Below are 22,500 nucleotides of genomic sequence, written 5' to 3'. Positions count from 1 at the left end.
GCATATGTTCTTAATTTATTTCTTCCTCTACCCGATGATCCTACTGGGTTTTGTACACTATCTTTCCATGTAACAATAAATTTATCCATAGCCAATTTAACAATACAATCACAGAAACGTTTAGATGACATATACATGATTGCATTCTCATAGTCTACAAATTCAGCATCTTCAAAATGTTTATGAACTCTAAAATTCCAGTTTTTACAGCTTCTTTTACTTTTAGTACAACAACATTTGTAAACTCTATAATTTAATCTACTATTATCCATATTCATGAGTCTATGTAAAATTTGTGAGACAGACCTCCATTGTTTCACTTGTGGCGGCTGCCAACCAAACTCGCCATAGAGAGCATTGATGGGTGTGTATTTACCAGTCCCCAAAAAGAATCTTAGGGCCCTATGTTCAACTGCATTAATGCAGGAGTATGACCTTGTTCCCCAAACAGCTTCACCATATGCGATAATAGGCCAAATTGTAGATTCGTACAACCGTTTGAACACATTATATGGCATACCTCCCATAGCTTTATTTTTAGCAATGAGCAGGCCCAGAGCTCTTCCGGCACTTTGGGCAACACACTTAGCTGTTTTCTCATCATCCAAAAACTCATCCAACAGTATTCCTAGGTAAGTATATTTATCTACTACATTTAGGGAATGAACACCACACGTGGAAGTTAATGAAGTTCTGTTAACAGAGTTTGGTCTAAAATGTACTACATTACTTTTTGAAGGATTAACAGTCATACTATTATTATAACGCCCATCATTTGGGATATTTAACATGAACTGAAGGTCTTCTTCCTTACTTGCTAATAAGACAATATCATCAGCATAAAGTAAAATACATATCTTCTCACCCTCTAATGTAATACCTTTATCAGCAGTTTTAATACTGACAGCTAAATCATTTATAAATAAATTAAAATTCAGAGGAGACAGTGAGCAACCTTGACGCAAACCGTTGTGTACAGAAAACCAATCAGTAAAAAGTCCATTGATTCTCACTCTCGAAGATACATTATGGTACAAAGATTTGACTGCGGTTAGCATTTTACCAGTAATACCAATATTTGACTCTGACAATTTTTGCCATAAAATACTTCTGTCAATAAAATCATACGCCTTCTTAAAATCTATAAAAGCACAAAAGGTAGACTGTTTTAACTTTTTTCTGTTTTAACTTTTTTCTGGTATCAATAATATTTGTAAGAGATTGAATATGGTCAACAGTATATCTATGTTTTCTAAAACCATTCTGTTCATCAACTAATGTATTGTTGATTTCAACCCAAGTTGAAAATCTATCATTTAAAATTGAACAATAAAGTTTATACATGGCACAAGATAAAGAAATACCTCGGTATGATAAAGGGTCTCTAGCATCTAGGCTACTTGACTTTGGAATTGGATTTATAATTATTTTGTTCCACTCAGAAGGAATGATTTCCGTTTCGAAACAGACATTAAAAAGAACATGCAAAAATGAAATACTACACTCATTCTTGAAAATATCAGTTGGAATACCATCATTTCCACATGCTTTCCCTAATTTAGCCTTCTTAACAGCCTTTTCAACTTCAAAACTAGATATATTTTATTAAGGACTTGACAGTCAGTAGGAGCATTCTGATTTGTCCTCATATTGGACTGATTAACAATATTACTATTATTTTTATCTAAAAATAAATCACTAAAATCTTTTCTCCACTTAGCAAGAATACAATCAACATTATTAGAAACAGAACCATCATCATATACAATTTCCATTGGTATAGTACTTTTCCTTGAATGTGCAACACCTATCCTTCCAATGGTTTTCCAAAACTCATGTTGACCATTTTCACATTTTGGCATCAACTCATTTTGAAAAGACACCCAGTGAGCCCTTTTGAGTTTGTTAAATTCTCTATCAAAAAGCTTTCTAGCTAAGATGTACTCAGATTTAAGCGTTCTTTTCTGAGAGATTTCTTTACATTTCAGCCATTTACTTTCTGCATCACATACTGAATTCCAGAGGACAGATAAAGTGTTGCACCACCATGGTTTACTAAACTTTCTCTTTCTGTTATTATCCTGCCTCTGTTGCAAACATTGACCTAATAAAGCAGGGTCGAATAAATTTTCCGCTCAACAGGAAGTAGTGTATTCCTACGCACGCTGTGACACATAGTTGAGTGAAACATTTTCAATACACTACACAAGGGTGTGGTATTTAACCAATATCGGCTACTAGCATAATTGTAGACCAAGAAAAAAAATCACATTATCGATTCGTTTTTTATTTCTTATCATATTTTTAATAGGAAAGTATTAAAGGGAACAGTTAAAAGTGGAATTATATTTCATGTGACACAATCGGTAGTTATTCGGTCGTGTTGTGTACATGTAGGAGGCTCGACAAGAATAATTTTATTGTTATGTCAATTTATCATTTGTCTTTGATAAAATGTGTCAACGGCATGAAGCAGGATAAATCGAATACATTGTTGGTGTCGATATGGAGAAAGTTTACCCGGTTCGGCCCGATCAAAAATATTTTCTTTGTCTAAGCCTCACCGGATACACTTTCTCCATCTCGGCACCAATCATGTATTCTCTATATTCTAACACGTAATGATTTTATTAAAGAAAATACTTGGCGTCAGTTTGCTTCAGTCAATCTTTGATGAGCGTTAAACAAGAATAATTTAATTGCTTTATTTGAACATACACATTTAAGAAAACATTATACTCAATTAAATTGTAAGAATCAAAATCGTGACCAAAAAAGCCGACGGAGTTCCGATTACGATTTTACTTTATGTAAAAAATATTGCGTGTCACATGCGGTAATCACTTAAAATCCATTGACAAGTTTATTGCGTTGTTTAGTCAAATGACGTGAGTGTTTAAAACGCAATCGAATTTAAATACGAAGCATGTTTGTGTTTGCGATGGATGATACTTAGCATGCGTGTGTTTACAATTGATGATACAAAGCATGAGCGTGTTTACGATAAATGATACTCAGCATGGGTGTGTTTACGATGGATGACACTAAGCACCAGTGTGTTTACGATGGATAATTCTAAGCATGTGTGTGTTTACGATGGATGATATTTAAAATGAGTGTGTTTACGATGGATGATACTTAGCGTGAGTGTGTTTACGATGGATGATTAGCATGTGTGTGTTTACGATGGATAATACGAAGCATGTGTGTGTTTACGATGGATGATACATAGCATGAGTGTGTTAACGATGGATGATACTAAGCATGAGTGTGTTTACGATGGATGATATTAAGTATGTGTGTGTGTTTACAATGGATGATACTAATATAATTTGATACAAAGTTTTTTTAATATAAATCCAACATTCAACCGGGTAAGATTTCATAAAGTACTCAACTAAACATATATTTTTAGTGTTGTGTTAAGTAAATGTAATTGGTATGGTTACTAGCATGGTAGAAAGAGCGTTATCTATAAATTTTGATGCGATATTTACATACTTTTCATAACTTATTGACAAACAATTGAAAAGGTTATCTCTTTGCTGAAAAGATTCTTAGTAAGTTGAGCAAATACAGACTATTTATAATGTTTTGCCTTATAAAAGTAGCAAGCAAATAAATGGGTACAGACACAAGTGATTTTTATAAAAAAAATCTTCTATATACACTTAGGACAACACATTATTAAGCAGCCAAATGTATTAGGGGTCAATTTATTTGGTCCTTTTTGTTTTCGCGTGTGTTCAAATATCTCATTACCAAAGTTCTCGTATTTTTTGTCTCAAATCTGCAAATTCAGTTGTTGATTGAGAAATACCTTACTATTATGAAAACGTGTATAATATGCTGAAGCTAGAAAAATGAATATATGTTTTATAATGTATTCGCTTTGAGCATTTGTCATCATGAGCATGGGAATATACCGTATTTGATTAAAACTAGATTTCTTAATAGTTATTTGTATGCAAATGAAAACAATAAAATACAAACATACTTGCGTTGAAATAATATGCTATACTGGGAGAAATTACTGTATTGCTCACCATAAAGACCGCGAAATTCAATTTAATTTGACATAACTGTGAGGCTAATGTAATTTATCTTTTTCTGTCAGTTAAAAGTGATGCTTATATAGTGGTGTTAAAAACTAAACATGGCTTTACAAGTTATAGAAATGGAACATTTACAAAGAAATAAAGAACATTTGTGAATATTAGCATATAATTTACCTATAGAAAAAAGAACATGATTTAAGATACAAAAGTAAAATAGAGTAGTGTACAATAGCAAGATAGATAGTAATATTACATTCGTCACATTAATTTCTATTATGCTCAACGAAGTAAGAAAAAGATACAAGTGGAAGAGCTTTATAAGTAGAGAAATTGTGATTAGAAAAAAAGAGGTTGTGGAACGGGTCATCGTTATCAGATTATGGTTTTTTCTTGAGATGGAGTTATAACGGGTCATCGTTATCAGAATATGGTTTGTTCTTGAGATGGAGTTATAACGGGTCATCGTTAACAGAATATGGTTTGTTCTTGAGATGGAGTTAGGTAAGAATATATCTGGGATGGAATATTAAACATGCTTGAAAGTCTATGAATTTACTTCATTGAGAAGTAGTGGCAAAGTTATGGCTTATACACTAGATAGATTGTCAAATAGGATATATCTTGTTTCTGCTTAAACGTGGCATTTGCAGGAAAAGGGATATGTATCTTCAATTTCACCAACAATATGGACTTTGTTCAATGTTTTCGCTTACAAATGTTCGTTTAAGCAGCTCACTATGTTTACGTAAAGGTGCATGTTGAAAATCAGACATCCGTTCCCAATCATAGTAATCCTGAGTTAGTGTTTTTGGAACATTTCTTCAGATTTGCTTAGAAAGCAGAGCGAGAAGGAGCCGTTCTTACAGATTCCGGTAGATTGTTCTATAAGTTGTGTGCCGATCATTCATGCACGTGTAGAGATATAGTGAATTATTTTTGTTATAAAAGTGGTTAAGTGGTTAGAAGTTGTTAAGTGTATGTGCAGTCTTTTAATTAATGGCTCGAGAGTTTCATAGAATATATTTTGAAAAGATGCTTAAAGGGTTCCCACGCTACTTATCTTTACTGTTTCCTGTTTAATCTTTTCAAGTTCAAGTGACTTTCTATCGAGTGTGAATTCGTATTAGATTTATTTTTGCCATGCTTTATTCTTTATTTTTAATTGATTCTATATGCCGGGAATGAGGTCAGGAACATGAATTAACAAGTTCAAGTCTGTATGTTTATGAGACAACCTCATTTATTTTGCACTCATTGCGAATCAGAGGGTGCGGATTGAGTGGGGTTTTTTCTAGAAATTTCTAAGGATTGGGTTTTGGATTGATTGAAGGCAACCAGCCACTAATCAGCCCGGAAATGTATTTTTTGGAAGATCGTAATTAAAATGAGAAGCCACATCACCCAATTATCGACGATAATATATAGCACGGTATCTTCTTCAAACATGCGAAATGGCCACTTACTATCTCATACACTATGACTCATGCGACCAAGATTAAAAAGGGGGCGAAACAAACTTTTGCATTAGTTGCCTTTATTTATTGTAATCCCCATATGTGTGTGTCCATATTTTACAATTACATTAAACCCAGCTTTTCTGTTGAGGTTCATGACAGATGTAACCTGAACAATGATAACGAACGTGTTGGTTATGAAAACGTTTACACACGCAACTTGCTCACACTGTCAATAAAGATGTTATCATTAAATTGAAAAGTATAAGTTTTGAGGTTTCATTTAAATGAGTAGATTTACTAATAATCTGTGAACTATTATTAATCTTTAGACGGAAGGAGTGAGTTTTGATCTTACGCAGTGATTTATTCTTATCGAGATAAATGTAACCTGTGATAACAATGTTTTCAATACTTGTGTCAAAGACTAGTGATATGGGAACGTTTATTCTTCTAATAAATAAGGACTTGAGTAAGGCGGTCTATAAAATAAGCGTAGCAAAAGCATGTTCCCTTGACATGCTAGTAAAACCATATGCACACACAAAGGTTGGTGACTTTTAAATATCTCTATTTTTCCTAAAACAGAGGATTGCCAACACCTTCAAACCCTATATAAGTGTAAAACTTAAGATTCCAAAAAGAGCGTGTGTTATTAATAATAGTCATTTCACTTTGAAAATCAGATATTTAAAGGGGTCTTATCATTTCCAACAAAAATATATTCATGTTATTAAGACTTTGGCTGTTGAAGTCTATACAGCTTTTGAAATGAAAAATATGCTTAAATTTGAAAAAGTAATAATACAGTCGATTTGTAAAGAACGGATTTTAGTGAGTAACGGGTAGTTTTTAAGGTATGGGGAAAATTTTTATATGTAACTTGCACTTTTTAGTTGTCTTAAAAGTAAAACCTAAAAAGACAATAAGTTTGTAGTGAATGCATGTTTTTGTTAATGCGTTTAAACAGTTTACGAATGTTTTTTATCAAAATATTATAACATGAAGCAGGCAATCATTGGGGGACGAAAGAAAAGTCCAAAACATGTTTTAGGGAATTGTTTATACCTTATGAAATAACTGTAATGTTTCTACCTGCGATATTAAATAATGATTTTCCTTTTAAAAAGCATGTATACACCAGAACCCAATTGGTACGTATGGGCGTAATTTAATAACGGACACAACTCCTTTAGAATGTTGGGGTGTCTATATATTGGCTTATCTATATTTGTATAATGTTTAATAAATGGAAACTGTAAAAAAAAAGTAAGTATAACAATCACATTTTACAATTCAGGACGATTGTTTATAACACTGCCATATTAAAAGGTATGCTATCGGATTATTTCTTTAAAGTCGAAAACCTCTGACAAAGTCATCTCTATTTCGTGCTCGCATTATATAAAAATAATAATCTAAATAATAATGTTTAAATGTATTAATTACTACTTATCAACATATTATAATTTGACAACGATTGTGTATTTTGTTAAGAAGGTTTGCTTAAAGTAAACACACAAGATAAGGCAATGCATCATATTTAACTTAACTAATCATAAACATTCTTCTCTTCTAAGTGTTATGTTAAATTGTCACATCGTTTAAAATAATGTGTTGATAGTAGGGTATATGTCACATTTGACGCACAAAACTTTAAATGATTTTAATTCAATAATATTTTCATAATTGGTTGCGTTATGCTAAGCAATTGGTTAACATATATTTCCAAACGTTGATCTTAAAGTAAAATATGCACTTAAATACATTGCAGAATCATTGTTAATGCGTAAAGGAGTTATATTTGGTTTATAATATCAATTTCTTTCAGAAATTCGCATCAATACATTCATCATTTTGAGGGCAAGCAAGATGGATATGTCCTGTTAAAATGCAAAAGGTAGCAATAGCCAAGCTGTAGCCAATAAAACCATGGCAACAGTAATAAAAATATTGTGAAATTCGCTCACCAAGTTGTTTAATGAGTTTCGTGTCTTTACCTATAATTTCAGAAATAAAAACGTACAACTTCCCTTGTATATTGCTATTTTTTATTCAGATTATAAGAGTATGACTCTTGTATAATGTGTTAACATCAGTGTGTTTAATCGTACACTTATTTACTGCATAATGCACATACGAAATGAAACATTTGTTTTACAGTACACTGTGTCTTGTTTCTACTCTAGTCACACGTATTTTAATGTCTTATATTCAACACATGCCTGACGGTTCCTTCTGTGTATTTTGCCTTTGAGTATATCATCATCGATGATATATATTGTTTAAATATTAAAGGCGTTATAGTGTTTCTCTGTGAGCATTATATGTGATTCTCTGTAATGCATTATATTTGTTAAGCGAATCATTTTTCTCAAAAGAACCTCAATTAACTTACGAATCGTTTTATTTTGTTTTGTAATTAAATGAATATTCAAATGTTCAAATTCTTGTTGGTACCTTCAGCATAAATAATATTATGACGATGAGATACGAATTGTCCTCCACATTGTGAATACTTTAGCATAAATAAGGTTGATGACGATGAGATATAATATATAACAATACCACGTGTATTACCAGGGTGTAAGATTTTCTAAACTATAACCGGTTTAGAGATGGCTTGAGTCAAACCCTGGCACTTGATAAAAGTTGACCAATGAAGACCAAAAATAACCGGTAATTATGAAACCAGTGTTTCATGACACTCGCATCTGTAAACAATTATTATTTGGTGGAAATGTAACACCGCTATAATATTTCAAGAGGCAATAGTTTTGTCTGTCGTGGTATTATTATTTATCTGACGATTATATGTTATATTTCTTTACAATAGACTCAAACCCCGTTATTTTCTTCACAAATCGACTTTCATGATTTTGATAATTATAAATTAAATAAAATATTATTTTTTTCAACAAATCGATGTAATGTTTCACGCTCATAATGGTCATTTTAGATTTTAAGTAAAATGTAATTACCGACATTGACTTGTTTATACTATATTAACGATTTGTTAATGCTTATGGGTTAGTCCACATTTGGACTATGAGACGGACGGACAAACAGACGGATCAACGGGAGCTAATAGAGCCCCTCGCCGGAGAAACATATAGGCTACTTATAACAAATTCTCAAGCAGCAAATGGATTATGACCACTGTATACATGTAGCGTATACAAAATCTCAATAAGCGTATGAGGACAAACTAGATACTTGTCTAAATACAGGCATGCATGTTTACTGGCGTTAAAATGTTTTAAAACTATATACCTTCCTCAGTGAAGAATTCAAGAATGGTTCCATCGAAGACATACTTTGAGACGAACGCATTACACCTTATTATTTGAATAAAATTGTAATAAATGTATTAAAAACGAAAGTACAAAGGAGGAAGTTATTTTTCGATTTATAGTAAGTGATAAGGGGGCAGTCTACAGTTTTTCTGGAAAATCCCCAGGCCGACAAGCACTGGTCTGCAAAACACCCTCAAAACAAGGCCTTCAGTCACAACCTGAAAATATATTCAGACCATATTCATTGCGGCCCGTCAACAGCTTGAAAATAAAGCACAAAACAATGCAGAAAATGCTCTTTAAATTTATATCTGGGGTAAAATAGACCTTTTCGGGGGTCTCGGAAATTGCCCATAAAAACCCCATTTTTACATAAACCCGGCAATCACATTTAACTTTCCGGGTAAGAATACGCACACAGTCGACAACATGCTTCGCACTATCAAAGCAAATGCTTTCAAACTAACCCAAACAAAATGGGTCATTACCATTGAACTTTTTTGCACTGCTAACTTATTTAAACCCACCGTTGAAATCTGTCAAATGCCGGCTGTTTCAAGCAGAAAGTACATGTGTTTACTTCTCACTCAGCATGTTGTTGTTGTTGACTAAAATTCAGGTCATTTAGTTTCGAATTACTCAAAACATGTGAAATTACTAGAATATTGACCATTTATACTTACATTTCAGCTCCTGGAGTCAAAAAACAATTTCTTTTAGGCCATACACCTTAAATTCAGGAAATTGACCGGGGCCAATGCGCAGATAAGGCTAAAAAACTGTAGACTGCCTCCTTAAGATAGCAGTCAAAAGTTTTAAACCCATCTAAATTTGAATTATTTGTATACTTCAGTCAATTCTGGATGAAACTGGGTGGTTTTCTTTGTGAAATAACTACAATGTACAATTGCATACTATTTTTAGTGAGCATATCAGAGGCGGCATTTTCACGCAACTTTTTGGTCATTTTTTTGGTTTTCTACCCAAGTCTAAAAATCACTCAGTTTGCACAGATATGAAATGTAGGTATAATCATATTGCCACAAATGACTCCTAATGAGTTTCATCTTTGATCCTGAGTAAAAAATTGTTCACAACACTGGTCCAAGTTAAAAAATAAAATGAATTTTGATGATTTTTTCGATAAAATCAGTGTGTTTTACTCACTTTTCATCAAAGTTGATGCACATATAGGGGTTTAAATGGTTTGAAAGGCACTAAATGTTGTATAAATAGTTGATTTAAGTCAACTTGGTATTACTTGCATAAATATCTAAGCCTATGGCACACAGAAACAGAGACTACAGCTCTAAAGCAGATGTGCTTACAATGCAAGGGAGGTAATTCCTATAGCCATATTTGACCATGAAGTTCCAAGTCTTAATACACTCACATTTTTTAGTCTAAATATTTGTCTTATGGTAATATGATGCCATTGAAGCAAGATTAGAGCCCCAAAACAATGACCTGGTGATATTTTGCAGATAAAACCTTCATTTGTGGGAGTCTTTATAGGCCAGGGTATCATTTTTGTGAAAGTTGCTATTCAGTCAACATCTATTTTTCTACTTTGGACATACATTTGTACTTAGTGTGAAAATGCCTTTTAATTACAGAAAAAGCGCGGGGAATATTAGCACACGCAGGAGTAGAGGCAAGAAAGCCACCCAGTTTAAGCTGGGACACAAGCCAAAATGGACTACATCCACTGAAATACACCAACCTGGAGTTTCCAGTGCAAGTTCCGAGGCGCCGAAAGCTTCTAAACGACTGGTACGGCTGACAGACAAGGAAGCCAGGGACAGTCAATTCGTCAGAACCACAGCAGGGTTAGCACAGGCAGACACTCTGGCATACACTCTCAGACCTAAACCTGAAAAGGAAGAAAAAACAGATTGTGAGTGTGACCGCAATGAAAATTTCATTGTGAATAATGAGAAAATGCTGGCACTTATTAAAGATGTACATGCAAGTGGTTGTAAGAAACCAAACATGAAAATGAAAGTTACACGTGCTGGTCTGTGTGTCTACATCTGTGTAAAATGTAGTTACTGTGGATTTAATTCGCAAACATTGCCAATGTCGGACACAATCCAGACCGCAAGAGGCCCCCCTGCAGGATTTTTGAACTATTTAGTAGCAATGCCAGTGCTAAAATCTAAAATTGGAATGGATGATGTAGCTACTGTATTAACATGGCTTAATATTAAGGCGCCATGCAAGCAAACATTTCAAAAAAAGTTTAATGACTTGGGACAAGCACAAACAGAACTGAGCGACAAACAATTGGAACTAAATCAGGACTATGTCGCAAATGTCATGAAAAAAGCCGGCTTCGAACCTGAAGTTGACATCCAATTTGACGTCGCCTACACATGTCGACCCCAGGGGGGATGCGAAAAGTCTACACAAAGCTTTGGGGCCCTGGTAGAACACAATACAGGTCAAAAACTCCCACTTGCCATAGCCATGGCCAACAAGCATTGCAGAAAAAGGTACTGCAGGCATGATAACTGCTCAAAAACCTTTGCAGCTGAGGCCTCGATTGCAAGCAGTGAGCGAGTATTACTTCACAGGTCATTGGATAAAGTGAAAGATGGTCCTTTGGCAGTAAGGTCAATAACCGCCGACTCTGGTACGCAATCGGCAAAGGCTATACGGGATTACTATGAGCTTAAAAAGCAAACAAATCACTTAAAAAAGCAGACGGCCACCCACTACAAGTGCTTTGTTCACAAGCTGAGAGCTCTCGAAAGACATGTGCGTGCCGCAAAGTCAGACATCAAATCCATTCCAAAAAAGTACAACAAAGACGAATACATGCGTAAGCTGGCCAGCTGCCTCCGCTGCCGAGTGCGCATTGAACTGGAAAGACTGCGAAAACAGAGCTGCAGTGATGAGCTTTTTCTTCGATCGGCCAAATTTGCTATAGAAAACATCATGCATTGCTTCTCCGGAGATCACAAGATGTGCAAGGAACGCTCACGAGTGTGCACCTATCGAGTGACCAGCTCGTACAAACATTTGCCCTATGGAGAGCCACTAGCACTCCAGGAGAGTGACAAGAAAATTATTTTAGGAAACATTAATAAAACATTTGATGCCACGGGGTTGAAAGAAGTGGCAAAGCTCTTTAACACAAATGCTTGTGAGAGCTTAAATGCATCTGTGTTTCATTATGCCCCCAAAACTTCATTCTATGCTAGAAACTTTGCAGCTCTGTGTCATTCTGCAGTTCATACAAGGTCTATGGGGCCCAGCAAATCATCAATGAAGGTGGCAGAAAAGGTGACAGGGAAAAAAATCAGTTTACATAGCATGATATACAACCAACTGAAGGCCAAGGATCGCAGACGGGAATATGACAGCCGCAGGAAGGCCTCAGTGCGGTACAAAATAGTCAGATTCTACCTTAGAAAGCGGCACGCAAACAGAGCCCTGTACCGGGACGGTCTATATGCCTCTGAAAGTATGCCATCTACAAGTGCTGCTGACCATAGCTATGGACTTAAAGTGTAAAGCAGAAAACCTTGTGATGTACAGTACATGCAAACTGCGAACGGCAACATAACAATAACCTAACTTGTATATTTACCGCAGACCACAGACAGCATTCCCTGAAGCCCCTGTGACCCGAGCATTGACCATTTGTAAGGCACACTTTGCGGGAATTATTAACAGTTACTGGCTCATACGATAAATGCTCTATATTAATGCAAAGCTTATTGTGGCAGAGGTGTGAGATATGGAAATTGCGCTGCAGTGCACTGTGTCCGGGATCACACAAATAGTACTTGAGACGGTGGACTTTTAGCTTGATGCGCTTGCCCGATACAACAACACGGTGCACACCATAGCCGTACCTATCTGTTTCACCAGTCCACAGGCAACACAGACCAACCAACTCACTCTTTTCACCCAGAACAGCTTCCAGTTTCACTACAAGCTGATCCGGGGGAAAACTCGAAAAAAAAGCAGCGGCCATGAGTCACAGGGTCTTAAGCACAGATGAATCTGAAGAAAAGTGAAGTAAATACTCTTAATTTTGTAGCATCACATTCTATTATGCCTATTTAGAAGATTTCACTCTCTGAAATGTAAATTTAAATCACCTACGATAAGTATAGTGGTTAAACTGTCATGCAAAGTAGGGTTTTATTCAAAAATCAGGCTTACCTCCCCCTACTGAAATGTTAATATCTCTGCTCAAATTGGTCAGAATTGAATGGGAAAACTGTTTTCAGGTGTTGATGATTATATTTTATCAAAAAATGTCACATTTGACTATGCTGCCTTGGATGTGAAATTTGGCATTTTTTACCTTAAGGGGGCAGTCTACAGTTTTTCTGGAAAATCCCCAGGCCGACAAGCACTGGTCTGCAAAACACCCTCAAAACAAGGCCTTCAGTCACAACCTGAAAATATATTCAGACCATATTCATTGCGGCCCGTCAACAGCTTGAAAATAAAGCACAAAACAATGCAGAAAATGCTCTTTAAATTTATATCTGGGGTAAAATAGACCTTTTCGGGGGTCTCGGAAATTGCCCATAAAAACCCCATTTTTACATAAACCCGGCAATCACATTTAACTTTCCGGGTAAGAATACGCACACAGTCGACAACATGCTTCGCACTATCAAAGCAAATGCTTTCAAACTAACCCAAACAAAATGGGTCATTACCATTGAACTTTTTTGCACTGCTAACTTATTTAAACCCACCGTTGAAATCTGTCAAATGCCGGCTGTTTCAAGCAGAAAGTACATGTGTTTACTTCTCACTCAGCATGTTGTTGTTGTTGACTAAAATTCAGGTCATTTAGTTTCGAATTACTCAAAACATGTGAAATTACTAGAATATTGACCATTTATACTTACATTTCAGCTCCTGGAGTCAAAAAACAATTTCTTTTAGGCCATACACCTTAAATTCAGGAAATTGACCGGGGCCAATGCGCAGATAAGGCTAAAAAACTGTAGACTGCCTCCTTAAGATAGCAGTCAAAAGTTTTAAACCCATCTAAATTTGAATTATTTGTATACTTCAGTCAATTCTGGATGAAACTGGGTGGTTTTCTTTGTGAAATAACTACAATGTACAATTGCATACTATTTTTAGTGAGCATATCAGAGGCGGCATTTTCACGCAACTTTTTGGTCATTTTTTTGGTTTTCTACCCAAGTCTAAAAATCACTCAGTTTGCACAGATATGAAATGTAGGTATAATCATATTGCCACAAATGACTCCTAATGAGTTTCATCTTTGATCCTGAGTAAAAAATTGTTCACAACACTGGTCCAAGTTAAAAATAAAATGAATTTTGATGATTTTTTCGATAAAATCAGTGTGTTTTACTCACTTTTCATCAAAGTTGATGCACATATAGGGGTTTAAATGGTTTGAAAGGCACTAAATGTTGTATAAATAGTTGATTTAAGTCAACTTGGTATTACTTGCATAAATATCTAAGCCTATGGCACACAGAAACAGAGACTACAGCTCTAAAGCAGATGTGCTTACAATGCAAGGGAGGTAATTCCTATAGCCATATTTGACCATGAAGTTCCAAGTCTTAATACACTCACATTTTTTAGTCTAAATATTTGTCTTATGGTAATATGATGCCATTGAAGCAAGATTAGAGCCCCAAAACAATGACCTGGTGATATTTTGCAGATAAAACCTTCATTTGTGGGAGTCTTTATAGGCCAGGGTATCATTTTTGTGAAAGTTGCTATTCAGTCAACATCTATTTTTCTACTTTGGACATACATTTGTACTTAGTGTGAAAATGCCTTTTAATTACAGAAAAAGCGCGGGGAATATTAGCACACGCAGGAGTAGAGGCAAGAAAGCCACCCAGTTTAAGCTGGGACACAAGCCAAAATGGACTACATCCACTGAAATACACCAACCTGGAGTTTCCAGTGCAAGTTCCGAGGCGCCGAAAGCTTCTAAACGACTGGTACGGCTGACAGACAAGGAAGCCAGGGACAGTCAATTCGTCAGAACCACAGCAGGGTTAGCACAGGCAGACACTCTGGCATACACTCTCAGACCTAAACCTGAAAAGGAAGAAAAAACAGATTGTGAGTGTGACCGCAATGAAAATTTCATTGTGAATAATGAGAAAATGCTGGCACTTATTAAAGATGTACATGCAAGTGGTTGTAAGAAACCAAACATGAAAATGAAAGTTACACGTGCTGGTCTGTGTGTCTACATCTGTGTAAAATGTAGTTACTGTGGATTTAATTCGCAAACATTGCCAATGTCGGACACAATCCAGACCGCAAGAGGCCCCCCTGCAGGATTTTTGAACTATTTAGTAGCAATGCCAGTGCTAAAATCTAAAATTGGAATGGATGATGTAGCTACTGTATTAACATGGCTTAATATTAAGGCGCCATGCAAGCAAACATTTCAAAAAAAGTTTAATGACTTGGGACAAGCACAAACAGAACTGAGCGACAAACAATTGGAACTAAATCAGGACTATGTCGCAAATGTCATGAAAAAAGCCGGCTTCGAACCTGAAGTTGACATCCAATTTGACGTCGCCTACACATGTCGACCCCAGGGGGGATGCGAAAAGTCTACACAAAGCTTTGGGGCCCTGGTAGAACACAATACAGGTCAAAAACTCCCACTTGCCATAGCCATGGCCAACAAGCATTGCAGAAAAAGGTACTGCAGGCATGATAACTGCTCAAAAACCTTTGCAGCTGAGGCCTCGATTGCAAGCAGTGAGCGAGTATTACTTCACAGGTCATTGGATAAAGTGAAAGATGGTCCTTTGGCAGTAAGGTCAATAACCACCGACTCTGGTACGCAATCGGCAAAGGCTATACGGGATTACTATGAGCTTAAAAAGCAAACAAATCACTTAAAAAAGCAGACGGCCACCCACTACAAGTGCTTTGTTCACAAGCTGAGAGCTCTCGAAAGACATGTGCGTGCCGCAAAGTCAGACATCAAATCCATTCCAAAAAAGTACAACAAAGACGAATACATGCGTAAGCTGGCCAGCTGCCTCCGCTGCCGAGTGCGCATTGAACTGGAAAGACTGCGAAAACAGAGCTGCAGTGATGAGCTTTTTCTTCGATCGGCCAAATTTGCTATAGAAAACATCATGCATTGCTTCTCCGGAGATCACAAGATGTGCAAGGAACGCTCACGAGTGTGCACCTATCGAGTGACCAGCTCGTACAAACATTTGCCCTATGGAGAGCCACTAGCACTCCAGGAGAGTGACAAGAAAATTATTTTAGGAAACATTAATAAAACATTTGATGCCACGGGGTTGAAAGAAGTGGCAAAGCTCTTTAACACAAATGCTTGTGAGAGCTTAAATGCATCTGTGTTTCATTATGCCCCCAAAACTTCATTCTATGCTAGAAACTTTGCAGCTCTGTGTCATTCTGCAGTTCATACAAGGTCTATGGGGCCCAGCAAATCATCAATGAAGGTGGCAGAAAAGGTGACAGGGAAAAAAATCAGTTTACATAGCATGATATACAACCAACTGAAGGCCAAGGATCGCAGACGGGAATATGACAGCCGCAGGAAGGCCTCAGTGCGGTACAAAATAGTCAGATTCTACCTTAGAAAGCGGCACGCAAACAGAGCCCTGTACCGGGACGGTCTATATGCCTCTGAAAGTATGCCATCTACAAGTGCTGCTGACCATAGCTATGGACTTAAAGTGTAAAGCAGAAAACCTTGTGATGTACAGTACATGCAAACTGCGAACGGCAACATAACAATAACCTAACTTGTATATTTACCGCAGACCACAGACAGCATTCCCTGAAGCCCCTGTGACCCGAGCATTGACCATTTGTAAGGCACACTTTGCGGGAATTATTAACAGTTACTGGCTCATACGATAAATGCTCTATATTAATGCAAAGCTTATTGTGGCAGAGGTGTGAGATATGGAAATTGCGCTGCAGTGCACTGTGTCCGGGATCACACAAATAGTACTTGAGACGGTGGACTTTTAGCTTGATGCGCTTGCCCGATACAACAACACGGTGCACACCATAGCCGTACCTATCTGTTTCACCAGTCCACAGGCAACACAGACCAACCAACTCACTCTTTTCACCCAGAACAGCTTCCAGTTTCACTACAAGCTGATCCGGGGGAAAACTCGAAAAAAAAGCAGCGGCCATGAGTCACAGGGTCTTAAGCACAGATGAATCTGAAGAAAAGTGAAGTAAATACTCTTAATTTTGTAGCATCACATTCTATTATGCCTATTTAGAAGATTTCACTCTCTGAAATGTAAATTTAAATCACCTACGATAAGTATAGTGGTTAAACTGTCATGCAAAGTAGGGTTTTATTCAAAAATCAGGCTTACCTCCCCCTACTGAAATGTTAATATCTCTGCTCAAATTGGTCAGAATTGAATGGGAAAACTGTTTTCAGGTGTTGATGATTATATTTTATCAAAAAATGTCACATTTGACTATGCTGCCTTGGATGTGAAATTTGGCATTTTTTACCTTAAGGGGGCAGTCTACAGTTTTTCTGGAAAATCCCCAGGCCGACAAGCACTGGTCTGCAAAACACCCTCAAAACAAGGCCTTCAGTCACAACCTGAAAATATATTCAGACCATATTCATTGCGGCCCGTCAACAGCTTGAAAATAAAGCACAAAACAATGCAGAAAATGCTCTTTAAATTTATATCTGGGGTAAAATAGACCTTTTCGGGGGTCTCGGAAATTGCCCATAAAAACCCCATTTTTACATAAACCCGGCAATCACATTTAACTTTCCGGGTAAGAATACGCACACAGTCGACAACATGCTTCGCACTATCAAAGCAAATGCTTTCAAACTAACCCAAACAAAATGGGTCATTACCATTGAACTTTTTTGCACTGCTAACTTATTTAAACCCACCGTTGAAATCTGTCAAATGCCGGCTGTTTCAAGCAGAAAGTACATGTGTTTACTTCTCACTCAGCATGTTGTTGTTGTTGACTAAAATTCAGGTCATTTAGTTTCGAATTACTCAAAACATGTGAAATTACTAGAATATTGACCATTTATACTTACATTTCAGCTCCTGGAGTCAAAAAACAATTTCTTTTAGGCCATACACCTTAAATTCAGGAAATTGACCGGGGCCAATGCGCAGATAAGGCTAAAAAACTGTAGACTGCCTCCTTAAGATAGCAGTCAAAAGTTTTAAACCCATCTAAATTTGAATTATTTGTATACTTCAGTCAATTCTGGATGAAACTGGGTGGTTTTCTTTGTGAAATAACTACAATGTACAATTGCATACTATTTTTAGTGAGCATATCAGAGGCGGCATTTTCACGCAACTTTTTGGTCATTTTTTTGGTTTTCTACCCAAGTCTAAAAATCACTCAGTTTGCACAGATATGAAATGTAGGTATAATCATATTGCCACAAATGACTCCTAATGAGTTTCATCTTTGATCCTGAGTAAAAAATTGTTCACAACACTGGTCCAAGTTAAAAAATAAAATGAATTTTGATGATTTTTTCGATAAAATCAGTGTGTTTTACTCACTTTTCATCAAAGTTGATGCACATATAGGGGTTTAAATGGTTTGAAAGGCACTAAATGTTGTATAAATAGTTGATTTAAGTCAACTTGGTATTACTTGCATAAATATCTAAGCCTATGGCACACAGAAACAGAGACTACAGCTCTAAAGCAGATGTGCTTACAATGCAAGGGAGGTAATTCCTATAGCCATATTTGACCATGAAGTTCCAAGTCTTAATACACTCACATTTTTTAGTCTAAATATTTGTCTTATGGTAATATGATGCCATTGAAGCAAGATTAGAGCCCCAAAACAATGACCTGGTGATATTTTGCAGATAAAACCTTCATTTGTGGGAGTCTTTATAGGCCAGGGTATCATTTTTGTGAAAGTTGCTATTCAGTCAACATCTATTTTTCTACTTTGGACATACATTTGTACTTAGTGTGAAAATGCCTTTTAATTACAGAAAAAGCGCGGGGAATATTAGCACACGCAGGAGTAGAGGCAAGAAAGCCACCCAGTTTAAGCTGGGACACAAGCCAAAATGGACTACATCCACTGAAATACACCAACCTGGAGTTTCCAGTGCAAGTTCCGAGGCGCCGAAAGCTTCTAAACGACTGGTACGGCTGACAGACAAGGAAGCCAGGGACAGTCAATTCGTCAGAACCACAGCAGGGTTAGCACAGGCAGACACTCTGGCATACACTCTCAGACCTAAACCTGAAAAGGAAGAAAAAACAGATTGTGAGTGTGACCGCAATGAAAATTTCATTGTGAATAATGAGAAAATGCTGGCACTTATTAAAGATGTACATGCAAGTGGTTGTAAGAAACCAAACATGAAAATGAAAGTTACACGTGCTGGTCTGTGTGTCTACATCTGTGTAAAATGTAGTTACTGTGGATTTAATTCGCAAACATTGCCAATGTCGGACACAATCCAGACCGCAAGAGGCCCCCCTGCAGGATTTTTGAACTATTTAGTAGCAATGCCAGTGCTAAAATCTAAAATTGGAATGGATGATGTAGCTACTGTATTAACATGGCTTAATATTAAGGCGCCATGCAAGCAAACATTTCAAAAAAAGTTTAATGACTTGGGACAAGCACAAACAGAACTGAGCGACAAACAATTGGAACTAAATCAGGACTATGTCGCAAATGTCATGAAAAAAGCCGGCTTCGAACCTGAAGTTGACATCCAATTTGACGTCGCCTACACATGTCGACCCCAGGGGGGATGCGAAAAGTCTACACAAAGCTTTGGGGCCCTGGTAGAACACAATACAGGTCAAAAACTCCCACTTGCCATAGCCATGGCCAACAAGCATTGCAGAAAAAGGTACTGCAGGCATGATAACTGCTCAAAAACCTTTGCAGCTGAGGCCTCGATTGCAAGCAGTGAGCGAGTATTACTTCACAGGTCATTGGATAAAGTGAAAGATGGTCCTTTGGCAGTAAGGTCAATAACCACCGACTCTGGTACGCAATCGGCAAAGGCTATACGGGATTACTATGAGCTTAAAAAGCAAACAAATCACTTAAAAAAGCAGACGGCCACCCACTACAAGTGCTTTGTTCACAAGCTGAGAGCTCTCGAAAGACATGTGCGTGCCGCAAAGTCAGACATCAAATCCATTCCAAAAAAGTACAACAAAGACGAATACATGCGTAAGCTGGCCAGCTGCCTCCGCTGCCGAGTGCGCATTGAACTGGAAAGACTGCGAAAACAGAGCTGCAGTGATGAGCTTTTTCTTCGATCGGCCAAATTTGCTATAGAAAACATCATGCATTGCTTCTCCGGAGATCACAAGATGTGCAAGGAACGCTCACGAGTGTGCACCTATCGAGTGACCAGCTCGTACAAACATTTGCCCTATGGAGAGCCACTAGCACTCCAGGAGAGTGACAAGAAAATTATTTTAGGAAACATTAATAAAACATTTGATGCCACGGGGTTGAAAGAAGTGGCAAAGCTCTTTAACACAAATGCTTGTGAGAGCTTAAATGCATCTGTGTTTCATTATGCCCCCAAAACTTCATTCTATGCTAGAAACTTTGCAGCTCTGTGTCATTCTGCAGTTCATACAAGGTCTATGGGGCCCAGCAAATCATCAATGAAGGTGGCAGAAAAGGTGACAGGGAAAAAAAATCAGTTTACATAGCATGATATACAACCAACTGAAGGCCAAGGATCGCAGACGGGAATATGACAGCCGCAGGAAGGCCTCAGTGCGGTACAAAATAGTCAGATTCTACCTTAGAAAGCGGCACGCAAACAGAGCCCTGTACCGGGACGGTCTATATGCCTCTGAAAGTATGCCATCTACAAGTGCTGCTGACCATAGCTATGGACTTAAAGTGTAAAGCAGAAAACCTTGTGATGTACAGTACATGCAAACTGCGAACGGCAACATAACAATAACCTAACTTGTATATTTACCGCAGACCACAGACAGCATTCCCTGAAGCCCCTGTGACCCGAGCATTGACCATTTGTAAGGCACACTTTGCGGGAATTATTAACAGTTACTGGCTCATACGATAAATGCTCTATATTAATGCAAAGCTTATTGTGGCAGAGGTGTGAGATATGGAAATTGCGCTGCAGTGCACTGTGTCCGGGATCACACAAATAGTACTTGAGACGGTGGACTTTTAGCTTGATGCGCTTGCCCGATACAACAACACGGTGCACACCATAGCCGTACCTATCTGTTTCACCAGTCCACAGGCAACACAGACCAACCAACTCACTCTTTTCACCCAGAACAGCTTCCAGTTTCACTACAAGCTGATCCGGGGGAAAACTCGAAAAAAAAAGCAGCGGCCATGAGTCACAGGGTCTTAAGCACAGATGAATCTGAAGAAAAGTGAAGTAAATACTCTTAATTTTGTAGCATCACATTCTATTATGCCTATTTAGAAGATTTCACTCTCTGAAATGTAAATTTAAATCACCTACGATAAGTATAGTGGTTAAACTGTCATGCAAAGTAGGGTTTTATTCAAAAATCAGGCTTACCTCCCCCTACTGAAATGTTAATATCTCTGCTCAAATTGGTCAGAATTGAATGGGAAAACTGTTTTCAGGTGTTGATGATTATATTTTATCAAAAAATGTCACATTTGACTATGCTGCCTTGGATGTGAAATTTGGCATTTTTACCTTAAGGGGGCAGTCTACAGTTTTTCTGGAAAATCCCCAGGCCGACAAGCACTGGTCTGCAAAACACCCTCAAAACAAGGCCTTCAGTCACAAACCTGAAAATATATTCAGACCATATTCATTGCGGCCCGTCAACAGCTTGAAAATAAAGCACAAACAATGCAGAAAATGCTCTTTAAATTTATATCTGGGGTAAAATAGACCTTTTCGGGGGTCTCGGGAAATTGCCCATAAAAACCCCATTTTTACATAAACCCGGCAATCACATTTAACTTTCCGGGTAAGAATACGCACACAGTCGACAACATGCTTCGCACTATCAAAGCAAATGCTTTCAAACTAACCCAAACAAAATGGGTCATTACCATTGAAACTTTTTTGCACTGCTAACTGATTTAACCCCACCGTTGAAATCTGTCAAATGCCGGCTGTTTCAAGCAGAAAGTACATGTGTTTACTTCTCACTCAGCATGTTGTTGTTGTTGACTAAAATTCAGGTCATTTTAGTTTCGAATTACTCAAAACATGGTGAAATTACTAGAATATTGACCATTTATACGTACATTTCAGCTCCTGGAGTCAAAAAACAATTTCTTTTAGGCCATACACCTTAAATTCAGGAAATTGACCGGGGCCAATGCGCAGATAAGGCTAAAAAAACTGTAGACTGCCTCCTTAAGATAGCAGTCAAAAGTTTTAAAAACCCATCTAAATTTGAATTAGTTGTATACTTCAGTCAATTCTGGATGAAAACTGGGTGGTTTCTTTGTGAAATAACTACAATGTACAATTGCATACTATTTTTAGTGAGCATATCAGAGGCGGGCATTTCACGCAACTTTTTGGTCATTTTTTTGGTTTTCTACCCAAGTCTAAAAATCACTCAGTTTGCACAGATATGAAATGTAGGTATAATCATATTGCCACAAATGACTCCTAATGAGTTCATCTTTGATCCTGAGTAAAAATTGTTCACA

General features: G+C 37.2%; 2 protein-coding genes and 1 long non-coding RNA gene across 4 annotated transcripts in view; 1 reads left to right on the top strand and 2 right to left on the bottom strand.

Moving 5' to 3' along the window:
• LOC127850128 (tumor susceptibility gene 101 protein-like) overlaps positions 1-22,500 on the bottom strand; it is a 72,701-nt gene that overhangs the window by 48,548 nt on the left and 1,653 nt on the right. The window contains exon 1 of one of the 2 annotated variants that reach the window (XM_052382918.1): positions 8,786-8,926. The exons of the other annotated variant lie outside the window; for it this stretch is intronic. Coding sequence (XP_052238878.1) covers positions 8,786-8,845 — 60 coding nt within the window. The 5' untranslated portion in view covers positions 8,846-8,926. Of the gene's footprint in view, positions 1-8,785; positions 8,927-22,500 lie in introns of those variants that run through there. 2 annotated transcript variants of the gene reach the window in all.
• On the bottom strand, positions 8,926-21,623 carry LOC127850130 (uncharacterized). The gene is made up of 7 exons (XR_008035070.1): positions 21,524-21,623; positions 18,925-19,074; positions 17,326-17,419; positions 14,728-14,877; positions 13,130-13,223; positions 10,532-10,681; positions 8,926-9,026 (listed from the first exon to the last, which is right to left on the bottom strand). It is a non-coding gene; the product is annotated as an uncharacterized LOC127850130 (long non-coding RNA).
• Positions 14,876-19,259, top strand: LOC127850126 (uncharacterized). Its single transcript, XM_052382916.1, has 2 exons — positions 14,876-17,033; positions 18,818-19,259. Exon 1 carries the CDS (start codon positions 14,946-14,948, stop codon positions 16,521-16,523), a length of 1,578 nt encoding a protein of 525 aa, XP_052238876.1. The 5' UTR covers positions 14,876-14,945; the 3' UTR covers positions 16,524-17,033; positions 18,818-19,259.

This window comes from Dreissena polymorpha, chromosome 11 (genome assembly GCF_020536995.1).
Source record: "Dreissena polymorpha isolate Duluth1 chromosome 11, UMN_Dpol_1.0, whole genome shotgun sequence".
Taxonomy (NCBI): Eukaryota; Metazoa; Mollusca; class Bivalvia; order Myida; family Dreissenidae; genus Dreissena; species Dreissena polymorpha.
Note: the sequence above shows the minus strand (reverse complement) of the source record. Positions and strands in the feature narration are given on the sequence as shown.

Coding starts and splice junctions, on each gene's coding strand:
- LOC127850126 (XM_052382916.1), top strand. CDS start 14,946: ATGCTGGCACTTATTAAAGATGTACATGCAAGTGGTTGTAAGAAACCA.